This window comes from Lepidochelys kempii, chromosome 1, assembly GCF_965140265.1.
Source record: "Lepidochelys kempii isolate rLepKem1 chromosome 1, rLepKem1.hap2, whole genome shotgun sequence".
Classification (NCBI taxonomy): domain Eukaryota; kingdom Metazoa; phylum Chordata; order Testudines; family Cheloniidae; genus Lepidochelys; species Lepidochelys kempii.
Window position 1 is genome coordinate 258,549,813 of NC_133256.1, and position 12,593 is coordinate 258,562,405.

A 12,593-nucleotide genomic window follows, 5' to 3' on the forward strand; every position below is an offset into this window, starting at 1 on the left:
GTAGTTGCCACAGGGATATTATATAATTGCTAATGGGAGGGGAAGTATCCACAAGACTTTTTCGTACAGAAATTATATGAAAAATGTTGAGAACCCCTGAGCTAGTATCGTCACAACACCCCCTTCAGAAATGAAGAAGCAGAGGAATGCTAGAGCGGGAGTGGGAAGAAATGTCAGACATATAGTATGTAAAACGCATTCTATTTAATCTTTGTTCTGGTAGAATTGTTCTTGTTATTAGCAATGAGGATGAATCCACCCAACCCCACATAATATTTTTTACCCAGTCCTCAATCTACAACACCGTGCATCCTAGTCACTCTGCTACAGCTGAAGCTGCCTGAACATGACTCACATTGGCTCTCACTGACTATACCCCTTAATTGGCCAAAAGGAGCATTTTTGAGTAGTGTGGGCCAGGGCACCTCTGTCTTGGCCTGCAGCACCCCCTGCTATTCCAATTAATTATAATCTATGAATTCTCCCCTCTTAGCTTTCCTTAGGTCCAGACCCCCATTTCTCACTTTACCCTCCCTCCCATCTGTTCTTGGGACTTAGGGCAAATGTGGCTCCATCCAAAACCCACCAAGGTCAAAGAGGGGGATCTTTCCAGAGTGACATGAGAGGTGCTATGGACAAATTCCCCCTTCTCCCCTTTAGGATGGTTAAGCACTTGCCCTACACAGCTCTCCTGATGCTTCCTCAGCTCAAACTCCATCCCCATGCCCCTACCTCTGCACTGTGTTGATTGTATCTCTCTATTCGTTTATTTCCACTGGGCATTCACAACTAGAAAGCCAGAGATTGTCCTCTCATTATCTCTCTTTCTCTTTGTGGCGGCGCAACTCCCTAGCAGCCAAGAGTCAAAGATATGACAAATCGAAGTGTGTAACATCACACAAACGCATGCATGCAGGCAGATACCCCCAGCTGTCCTCCCAACCCTGCCTGTGCAACCTGCTGGGGTTTATCTTAACTGATTGGCAAAGGAGATAAGGTAAACAGTATTGATGTGGAGATTAGATGAACAGGAAGTGTGAGGCCCTGAACCAGCAGCGACAGGAGGAAATCCACCTCCCCACCACCTCTGCTGTGAGAGACTGACACAGAGGGGCCTGCCCTCTGTGCACCAAGAGCTTGCAGGTGGATTGCGCCGGAAATCTAGCTGCTAGCAGAGAGTCTCCAGGCAGGAGGGGAGAAGGGGTTGCTGATATGCAGTTATACCCTGTGTAGGTGTTGAGCCATAGAGGAGAAAAGAGTTTTATCCCATTTGGTTTGCTTGGAGCAGCACAAAGAGACCTTAAATCAGGCTCACTGTATGGGGGAATCAACTGGCAATAAGCCAGGGAATCCTCAGCTACCCATTCAGAAATCCTCAGCTGCCCATTCCCTCCGTGTGCACGGGTGTAAGGACTACACAAGGGAGTGGAGAATGAGTCCCAGAGGGCTCAGTATTGTCAACCCCGAATGTTTAAAAACATGGCTTAATCATTTTTTTAATTACATATTTTGGGAACTTTTTTTTTTTTTTTGCTTTCTGTTTCCTGAGCCCCTGGGGGTCATACTTCAAGCTTTTTTCTACAACCATAAGGGCTAGAAACTTCTTTTAAAAAAAAAATGAAAGCTGAGATTCTCATGTATTCACTTGCCTCCAGGAGCTGGAATTTTAAGAAAAACACCATATACCACAAAGCTTGCAATAAAATCATAGCCGCTGGCAACACAGGTAGCTATATGCCACCTGTTCCCTCACCTCCGTCTTCGGGCCATGTCGGGGCACAATGGGGTGGAGGTAGAGAATAATGCAGTCCAGCAATCCTTGATCAGTGGAATGACCTTACTAGCGATATTAGGCATAACCCTGAGGCTGCTCCAATTTGCATTACACAGACTGGCCCCCTGCAACACCCAAAATCTAAAACGGCAGAAAACTGTCTTTGAACCACCTTTGCCTCCTCCCTTCAACTGCTCTGGTGTGAGCTCTGCACAGCTGAAGCTTCAGCCCCCTAATTCTAACACGTGCAATGATACCCAATAACACACACTCAATCACAATCACACATATTCCGATGTAGCAGAATTTTTCAGAGCTTTTTCATCTCTTGTCAAATTGGGACACTCCAGGGCAAACCATTAAAAACAACACAAAGAACTCCTTAAACCCCCACTAAGTCCTTCAGAGCAAACTCCTCCATCATGAAGGCATTAGAGCTGTGCAGTGTACATCTCCCATCCTCCTGGACATTTATCCAGAAATACAGATAAAACTAACAAGCAGTCCCTCTAATTTCTCCATATCTTCCTCATTACTTTATTTGCACTGAACTGGCCTTCATCTACCAGTCCTGCTGCAGTGTGTGTATGTGGGAGGGAAGAAAACGGGGGTGCCATGGGATTCCAGGGCTCTCAGTGCCAGCAAACCCAATCTAGTCTACTTTTATCCTTCCAAATAATTCCAAACTCTTTCTTTCTTTTTCCAGTAACTTCTCCTTCTGGTTACCTTGCCTCTCCCAAAGAGGTTCGTTCATTCATTCATTCTGTCTCTCTGCTGCAGATTTTAAGCTCCCAGGAAGAGTGGTACAGGGCTGAGCTGAGAAGTCACGAAGGATTTGTCCCCAAGAACTTCATAGATATTCACATTCCCATGTAAGTACAACAGGGATCAGGTGCATTTCCCTTGAAAATTTCAGGGAGTTTTGTCGTGTGTGTACGTCTACACTTACGATAGCATGTACATGGGGAAGGTTTAGATTGGATATTAGGAAAAACTTTTTCACTAAGAGGGTGGTGAAACACTGGAATGCGTTACCTAGGGAGGTGGTAGAATCTCCTTCCTTAGAGGTTTTTAAGGTCAGGCTTGACAAAGCCCTGGCTGGGATGATTTAACTGGGAATTGGTCCTGCTTTGAGCAGGGGGTTGGACTAGATGACCTTCTGGGGTCCCTTCCAACCCTGATATTCTATGATTCTATGATTCTACAGACACTGCACACCCAGCTAGCACAGGGATAAAGAGCAGTGCAGAAGGTGAGGCATGACTTTGGTGAGGAGAGGAGAGTGCTCTACACGCCTGAACCTCCAGGGTGTATACCCTACATGGGCTCTCTACATAGGGTTGCCATATTTCAAGTCCCCAGATAGCAGATACTGCCAGGATCCAACGTGGGGTACAGCAGCCACTGCTCTCCAGCCACCCTGCTCTGAAGGCAGCATCATCACCAGCAGCAGCACAGAAGTAAGGGTGGCAATACCATGCCATGCCACCCTCATATCTGCACTGCTGCTGGCAGCGGCACTGCCTTCAGAGCTGGGCACCCATCCAGCAGCTGCTGCTCTCTGGCTGGCTAGCTCAAAATCATGGACATTTGTTCGGATTTCAAAAATCTGCCCGGGCAGAGATCGGAGGAGCAAAAAAGAGGGTCCTATCTGGGAAAACCTGGATGTATGGTAACCCCATCTCTACACGCCCAAGCAGTGCCTCCCATATCTACACTGCTGGTTTTTAGCAGTGTAGTGTCCTGTTGCCTCCCCCCTGCTGGAGCCTTTCCCATAGGACGTAAGAACAGTCATATTGGGTCAGACCAATGATCCATTTAGCCCACGGTCCTATCTTCCAACAGTGGCCAATGCCAGGTGCTTCAGAGGGAATGAACAGAACAGGCAATCATCGAGTGATTCATGCCCTGTTGTCCACTCCCAGCTTCTGGCAAACAGAAGCTAGGGACACTCAGAGAATGGTGTTGCATCCTTGCCCATCCTGCCTAAAGCCATTGATGGACCTATCCTCCATGAACTTATCCAGTTCTTTTTTGAACCCTGCTATAGTCTTGGCCTTCACAACATCCCATGACAAAGAGTTCCACAGACTGACTGTGCGTTCTGTGAAGAAGTACTTCCTTTTGGTTTTTTTAAACCTGGTGCCTATTAATTTCAATGGATAACCCCTAATTTTTGTATTATGTGAAGGAGTAAACAACATTTCCTCATTCACTTTCTCCTCACCAGTCAAGATTTCATAGATCTCTGTCATATCCCCCCTTAGCAGTCTCTTTTCCAAGCTGAAAAGTCATGTCTTTTTAATCTCTCCTTACATGGAAACTGTTCTATACCCTTAATTATTTGTGTTGCCCTTCTCTGTACCTTTTCCAATTCCAATATATCTTTTTTGAGATGGAGCAACCAGAAATGCATGCAGTAGTAAAGGTGAGGGTGTACCATGGATTTATATAGAGGCAATATGATATTTTCTGTCTTGTTACCTATCCTTTTCCTAATGGTTCCTAACATTCTGGTTGCCTTTTTGTCTGCCGCTGCACATTGAGCGGATGTTTTCAGAGAACTAGCCACAATGACTCCAAGATCTTTTTTTTTTTGAGTGGTAACAGCTAATTTACATCCATCATTTTGTATGGATAGTTGGAATTATGTTTTCCAACGTGCATTACTTTGCATTTATCAACATTGAATTTCATCTGCCGTTTTGTTGCCCAGTCACCCAGTCCCTGTTGCCTTCTCCCTTGCTGGAGCCTTTTACTGCAGCGTGCACCTACACACTGCAGTGACAAGCGTGGTGCAGATTGCTTTTCATGTGGCATGCAGCTACGCATGTAGTGCCTGTATGCTCCATGCTGCCATAAGTATTGAGATAGCCTGTGTGTGTGTTTGGTCACCACTTCCTCTCTCATGCTTTCTTAGAGCATGGTACAGTTTAAGGCAGACAAGGGCTGTGGCAAAACTCCACACGCCAGCCTGTCAATGCACCTTAGTCCTGCCCTGCAGCACCCCCTGCTATTTTAGTCCTGACAGCCCCAAAACTCTTGTCACTCTCAAGTGATTCCCTTGTTATTGTTGCTAGGATGTGGTAGGAGCTACATCTTGCTGTCCTTGGACAGAAGGAGAGGAGTTAATGTTAGAGGGTCTTGACAGTGAAAAGGCCAAGTAGGAGAGGAAGACATGGGGGGGGCTTTCTCTCTCTAAACAGGGTATAGAAAGGTAAAAGCCCTCCCTCTAAGCCCTATCATTAACACCCAGCCCCCCATCACCCTCCGTACATGTGAGTTTCATTCTATCCACTAGAGGCCAGTCTGATGCTACATGAGAAGCAATGTCTATTGTAAAAAGAAAAGGAGTACTTGTGGCACCTTAGAGACGAACCAATTTATTTGAGCATGAGCTTTCGTGAGCTACAGCTCACTTCATCGGATGCATACCGTGGAAACTGCAGCAGACTTTATATACACACAGAGAATATGAAACAATACCTCCTCCCACCCCACTGTCCTGCTGGTAATAGCTTATCTAAAGTGATCATCAGGTTGGGCCATTTCCAGCACAAATCCAGGTTTTCTCACCCTCCACCCCCCACACAAATTCACTCTCCTGCTGGTGATAGCCCATCCAAAGTGACAACTCTTTACACAATGTGCATGATAATCAAGTTGGGCCATTTCCTGCACAAATCCAGGTTCTCTCACCCCCTCACCCCCCTCCCAAAAACCACACACACAAACTCACTCTCCTGCTGGTAATAGCTCATCCAAACTGACCACTCTCCAAGTTTAAAACCAAGTTAAACCAGAACATCTGGGGGGGGGGGTAGGAAAAAACAAGGGGAAATAGGCTACCTTGCATAATGACTTAGCCACTCCCAGTCTCTATTTAAGCCTAAATTAATAGTATCCAATTTGCAAATGAATTCCAATTCAGCAGTTTCTCGCTGGAGTCTGGATTTGAAGTTTTTTTGTTTTAAGATAGCGACCTTCATGTCTGTGATTGCATGACCAGAGAGATTGAAGTGTTCTCCGACTGGTTTATGAATGTTATAATTCTTGACATCTGATTTGTGTCCATTTATTCTTTTACGTAGAGACTGTCCAGTTTGACCAATGTACATGGCAGAGGGGCATTGCTGGCACATGATGGCATATATCACATTGGTGGATGTGCAGGTGAACGAGCCTCTGATAGTGTGGCTGATGTTATTAGGCCCTGTGATGGTGTCCCCTGAATAGATATGTGGGCACAATTGGCAACGGGCTTTGTTGCAAGGATAAGTTCCTGGGTTAGTGGTTCTGTTGTGTGCTATGTGGTTGTTGGTGAGTATTTGCTTCAGGTTGCGGGGCTGTCTGTAGGCAAGGACTGGCCTGTCTCCCAAGATTTGTGAGAGTGTTGGGTCATCCTTTAGGATAGGTTGTAGATCCTTAATAATGCATTGGAGGGGTTTTAGTTGGGGGCTGAAGGTGACGGCTAGTGGCGTTCTGTTATTTTCTTTGTTAGGCCTATCCTGTAGTAGGTAACTTCTGGGAACTCTTCTGGCTCTATCAATCTGTTTCTTTACTTCTGCAGGTGGGTATTGTAGTTGTAAGAAAGCTTGACAGAGATCTTGTAGGTGTTTATCTCTGTCTGAGGGGTTGGAGCAAATGCGGTTGTATCGCAGAGCTTGGCTGTAGACGATGGATCGTGTGGTGTGGTCACGGTGAAAGCTGGAGGCATGCAGGTAGGAATAGATCTCTGTCAAGCTTTCTTACAACTACAGTACCCACCTGCGGAAGTAAAGAAACAGATTGATAGAGCCAGAAGAGTTCCCAGAAGTTACCTACTACAGGACAGGCCTAACAAAGAAAATAACAGAACGCCACTAGCCGTCACCTTCAGCCCCCAACTAAAACCCCTCCAACGCATTATTAAGGATCTACAACCTATCCTAAAGGATGACCCAACACTCTCACAAATCTTGGGAGACAGGCCAGTCCTTGCCTACAGACAGCCCCGCAACCTGAAGCAAATACTCACCAACAACCACATAGCACACAACAGAACCACTAACCCAGGAACTTATCCTTGCAACAAAGCCCGTTGCCAATTGTGCCCACATATCTATTCAGGGGACACCATCACAGGGCCTAATAACATCAGCCACACTATCAGAGGCTCGTTCACCTGCACATCCACCAATGTGATATATGCCATCATGTGCCAGCAATGCCCCTCTGCCATGTACATTGGTCAAACTGGACAGTCTCTACGTAAAAGAATAAATGGACACAAATCAGATGTCAAGAATTATAACATTCATAAACCAGTCGGAGAACACTTCAATCTCTCTGGTCACGCAATCACAGACATGAAGGTCGCTATCTTAAAACAAAAAAACTTCAAATCCAGACTCCAGCGAGAAACTGCTGAATTGGAATTCATTTGCAAATTGGATACTATTAATTTAGGCTTAAATAGAGACTGGGAGTGGCTAAGTCATTATGCAAGGTAGCCTATTTCCCCTTGTTTTTTCCTACCCCCCCCCCCAGATGTTCTGGTTTAACTTGGTTTTAAACTTGGAGAGTGGTCAGTTTGGATGAGCTATTACCAGCAGGAGAGTGAGTTTGTGTGTGTGGTTTTTGGGACGGGGGTGAGGGGGTGAGAGAACCTGGATTTGTGCAGGAAATGGCCCAACTTGATTATCATGCACATTGTGTAAAGAGTTGTCACTTTGGATGGGCTATCACCAGCAGGAGAGTGAATTTGTGTGGGGGGGGTGGAGGGTGAGAAAACCTGGATTTGTGCTGGAAATGGCCCAACCTGATGATCACTTTAGATAAGCTATTACCAGCAGGACAGTGGGGTGGGAGGAGGTATTGTTTCATATTCTCTGTGTGTATATAAAGTCTGCTGCAGTTTCCACGGTATGCATCCGATGAAGTGAGCTGTAGCTCACGAAAGCTCATGCTCAAATAAATTGGTTCGTCTCTAAGGTGCCACAAGTACTCCTTTTCTTTTTGCGAATACAGACTAACACGGCTGTTACTCTGAAATGTCTATTGTCTAACCTTGACTGTCAGTGATGATAGACCAGGCACATGTCATCCCCGCCTTGTCAATTCTTCCTGCTCCTTTGAAGTCCCCTGCTTGCACAGCAGACCCCAGGCTCTAAAGCACTAAGAGAGAGGTCTTTCCCACATTGCTCTCCACTGTAATGCTGCAGCAAGTTCAAGAGGAGCAGGATGGAGAGGACTGCAGTTTGAGGAAGGATTTCCGTGAATCTAATGCATAGCAAAATGCACATGCTAAATATTACTGTGCAACGGATTTACAATCCTTCTCTTTAGATTCACAGAAATCCTCCCTGAAGCTACAGGCCCCTCCTTCTTCCAAAGTGCTGCAGCAGCAGTGCAGGAGAGAGGATGGTGGGGGCTTTTCCCCACACTGCCAAGGATATTGCCAACTAAGATTTTTTATTAATTATTATTATTATTATTTTTATATTATTACCCTGGGGCAGATGTTGGAAGAGCTGCTCCTGTAGGCAGGGCCGGCTCCAGGCACCAGCTTTGCAAGCTGGTGCTTGGGGCGGCATTCAGAATGGGGCGGCAGTCCATGTCCCGCAGCGGCAATTCGGCAGCAGCTCCACCGCTCTTCCCGCCGCGGTGGCTTTTGGACGGCAGCTCCGCTGCTCTTCCAGGCACGGTGGCAGTTCGGCGGCAGCGATTCAGCGGCGACTGCTTGGGGCAGCAAAATTGGTTGAGCCGCCCCTGCCTGTAGGTACTGGAGGGATTGTTCTCCCTGGGAATGCCTGTCCGCCACTGCCCCCTGTTGGATGGAATTTAGAAGACCTGCAGTATTGCCAGTCTCAAGCGAAAAATCACAAGTCAGATCCCCCTGCCCATCCCCAAGGTGTGTGTGACAATTAATGTTGCCCATGCTCCCAAATGGATTAGATAAGGTGATTTTGGCCCCTGCTGCAGGCGCTCTCACTTCCATATCTGCCCATCCACTGCCCAGCAATTCTGCCCCCACCAGTTTATCTTCCATGCCCATCAATTCAGATCCCCTCTGTTCAGCCCCTCCAGACCCACACCCTGTCAGTTCAGCCCCCCAGCCTCACTTCTTCTCCTCCTGGTGTTCTTCACCCCCTTCTCCCAGGTCTGGGGTCTGCTGCGGGGTTGTTGCGCCCCTCTGCCCTTTCCCATTGTTACCAGGCTGGCTATAGCAGGGGAGATGGGGGAGGAGCAGAAGCGCTATCCTGTGCCAGTTGCTTATAGGAGGGCTGAGAAGAGGAAGGATCGGCACCATCTGGAACTGCTGGGGGCTTCTGCTCCCTCTTCTCCCCTCCTCTCCTGTGAGAATGGCTTCATATTGCTATGGGGGATGAGGTGGCTCTTCCTGTGGTAGCTTTGATTGCTTGCTCAGTACCTGGAGGCAGGCAAGTGGGGCAAGCAGCCAGTTGGAGGGCTTAAATTCACGCAAAGTCATTGCTAGACTAGCTCCTCCAGCCCCAGACAAAATTATGTCACTGGTGGAAAAAATCCCCAAAGTTGGTGATACTGCATATGTGTCATTCTATGTGAATTCCACCTACTGGCTGAGCTGGGGGACTTGCTCTGTTAGCTCAACAAGCGAACCCAGGCCTGTATTTTTGGCGCCAATGTTCTCTCCTTCCTACAGGGTTTACTGAGGTGCCTGTGCCACCGAGAGTTACACTAGCAGCTTTTCCCTGGCACACTTGGAGCAGTGGAATCAGCCTGTTCATTATGCCTCTCACAGAGGAATTACATCTTCACTAACCTTTCCCTCTCACCCACACAGAGTATACAATGGCTGGGCTGAAACATTTCCACTTTGGGCCTTTTCTGAGCAGCAGCAGCTCCACATTTTGAAAGCTGTTCAGGCTGGACACTGGAAAGGGGATGGGGGAAGGAAAGTGGTCTTCATAAAGGGCCATTTCCTCCATCTCTGTTTCTATACCCCATACTTTGAGAACATGGACTGTTAGCAGGAGACAATCCTACCGAACCCTCTAGTGCCTTTCCCACCTCTGCTGATTCCCAACCCTCCTCTCACCTCTTCCCTTCTTTTTCCCTAACCCATTTCCTTATTCACTTGTATGTGATTTATTCCCCATGACAGCTGGTTTAATGAAGGGATATCCCGCCATGAGGCAGAGAACTTACTCATGAGCAAGGAAGTTGGCTCTTTCATCATCCGAGCCAGCCAGAACTCCCCTGGTGACTTCTCCATCTCCGTCAGGTACCTGCTACTTACAGTATCTTCCTGCTGTTTCTGGTTAATGCTGCTGTCCCTAGCCTCCCCTTGACAGGATGACAGTGTCTTGGGAAGCTTGCGTGGTGCCAATCAATGGGAACAAGTGAGGCATCTGCTTCTCAAATGTTTCTTTTTCCATTAAAGTGACACAGCAAATACCCCATCCCAAAATCACAACCTCAGCTGTCCTGCTCCTTTGGAAGCAGAACAGAGCACATTCCGTGGGCCATCTCCCACCATGCGAAACGTGTGCCTTTCAGGTATGTTTTTTTGCATGATGGCTTTAGTTACTGGCCAAGAATTCTGTTTAAAATCCATTAGGGAGGTGACTTACACCATTAATTTATTTCACATAGGCCACTGAGCAGCCACCAGACGGGAATGACTTTCAATCACATGTGACCAAATTGCACAGGAACCAGCAGCTTAACAATTATGATAATAAACATCCTTAGCATTTATGTAGCACGTTGAATTCTGAAATGCTGTATGAACATTGACTAATAAATCAAAAAGACTCCATGTCCCAGCCCCCTGGGCCTCTTACTCCCTATGCTTGTTTCCCTTTTCAGCCACATATTCTTGTCCAGCCATTCTCAGCCTTTGTTTCAAACCCAACACTGCCCCCTCCTGCGTGAACCCAGCATGGCCCTGCATGGCACTGGGACTGCAGACAGTTCTTCAGCGGGAATCCATTGTTCCACTGGGTGCTGGTGGACGTTATGCAACAAGTATGAAGGAGTAAATCTCAGTCCTTCGCCCCATCTTGTCTAGGGATTAACCTGAGGAAAAATACCTCAGGTAAGGCTATAATCTGGTGGCGCTCTTTGCTTAGAGTCAATGCAGGTCCACTTGTTAATGGGCACCGGGCTGCTGCCTTACCCTCTTTTAAATAAGATGCAGAATGAAGCTTCTAACCATTTGTGGTCATAAAAGATCCCATGACCCTTATTTTGAAAGTAAAGGTCTGAGCCCCAGTGCCCTGTACTGAGTCTACCATTTGGCCATGCATCCTCAAGGCAGCTGCATTTTTCTGGTTGGTGAGTGATTCCTTTTCATACAGGGTTACTTTGAGATCCAGTGTATCCAGGTGCAATGCCATTGACTTCACTTTCCACAAGTCCGAATTTGATCCAGAGTCTGCAAAGGGCTTTTGGATTAAAGGTATTAGAGGAAAGTAAAATTGTTATCATCTGATGTTCATTTCTCCCCTTGATCACAGGCATGAGGATGATGTCCAGCACTTCAGGGTGATGAGGGATACAAAGGGCAACTACTACTTGTGGACAGAGAAATTCCAGTCACTAAACAAATTGGTGGAGTACTATAAGACCTCCTCTATCTCCAGGCAGAAGCTGATCTTCCTGAGAGATGGGAGCCAAGAAGAGAAGGTATACCCAGGGTTCTCAAACCATCCCTGAAAACCCCAAGAGGAGAAAGCCACCCCATGGCATCCCATTTAGTGCTAGAATGTTGCCTCTGGAGACCTTCAGTGGAATCCCAGTCAGGTCTCTAGACTGAAGGGCCTCCCAGCCTTTATTTTTGATTGATTGCATCATAAGTTCATTACGTAACTTAGTGTGATTCACTGTCTCCATTTACGACAAGCTGAAGACTGCAGCAGGGAATGCTGCAAATCAGGACTGAGAGGCTTTGCCAGAGCAGCGTAGGGGCCCAAGGACTGGAACTGCAGGACATGCTGCAGGTCAGGATTGAGGTGCATCGGCATGGAGAAGGGGAGCCAGGTCTAACTTTAGGAAGGGGTGGTACAGAATAGCTGCAGGAACACTGATGGGTTTAGGGGCTCTGGGATAGAACAGGAAGGGGATCACAGGGCAGACTGAGTTTATTGGCAGAATTGAGAGAAAACACTGAATTTGGTTTCTTTCCCTCCTTGAATGAACTCTGGGTGCTGCCACTGTTATAGCTGAAAGTTTGGCTGCATTGAGGAATTGCTTATCTCTTATTAGTTACAGAACATAGCAGGCTATTGTGGAGGAACTGGGGACAGGATGTAGAAGGGGTGGGAAAAAAGGGGCATAAAGTTGTCTCAGAACTCCAGAGATGTGAGCACAGTTTGTGAGTTCAAGGAAGAAGCAGCAAAAGATGTTTGTAGAAGTAGGGAAATCCCTGTCCATCAACTGCCCATTTGGTTCTATGCCAGGAAAATGGGGGAATGATGCAGCACAGGCTGCCAGCCATTGCACACACAATGCTGAGAGAGAGAGAGAGAAAGCACATGGTAACTACAGTAACTGAAGCACTGCTTAACCAGGAAACGGACTCTGGTATTAAATTACCAGGATGTGTGGTTAGAGACAAGCCAGAAAATACATGACGTGTTCATTGTGGCAATAAAGTTTTATCAGCTGCATGTGGGACATTCTTTTCAGCTCCAAAAGGGCGACAGGGTTCATTTTTCAATCTGATAAAGGGTTCTGTGTTGTTGACTTCTTTTAGACCACTTATCCGGCTTTTTTAAAACGCTTTACCTAGCTGTAAGGGAGGCCACATATAGGAGAGAGAGCTGACAGCAGAGGATAGTCTGCACAAGGCAGG

General features: G+C 46.9%; 1 protein-coding gene across 1 annotated transcript in view; it reads left to right on the forward strand.

The window, feature by feature from the left end:
- GRAP2 (GRB2 related adaptor protein 2) overlaps positions 1-12,593 on the forward strand; it is a 44,475-nt gene that overhangs the window by 27,490 nt on the left and 4,392 nt on the right. The window contains exons 4-6 of the mRNA XM_073327016.1: positions 2,555-2,646; positions 9,900-10,019; positions 11,257-11,425. Coding sequence (XP_073183117.1) covers positions 2,555-2,646; positions 9,900-10,019; positions 11,257-11,425 — 381 coding nt within the window. The remainder of the gene's footprint in view (positions 1-2,554; positions 2,647-9,899; positions 10,020-11,256; positions 11,426-12,593) is intronic.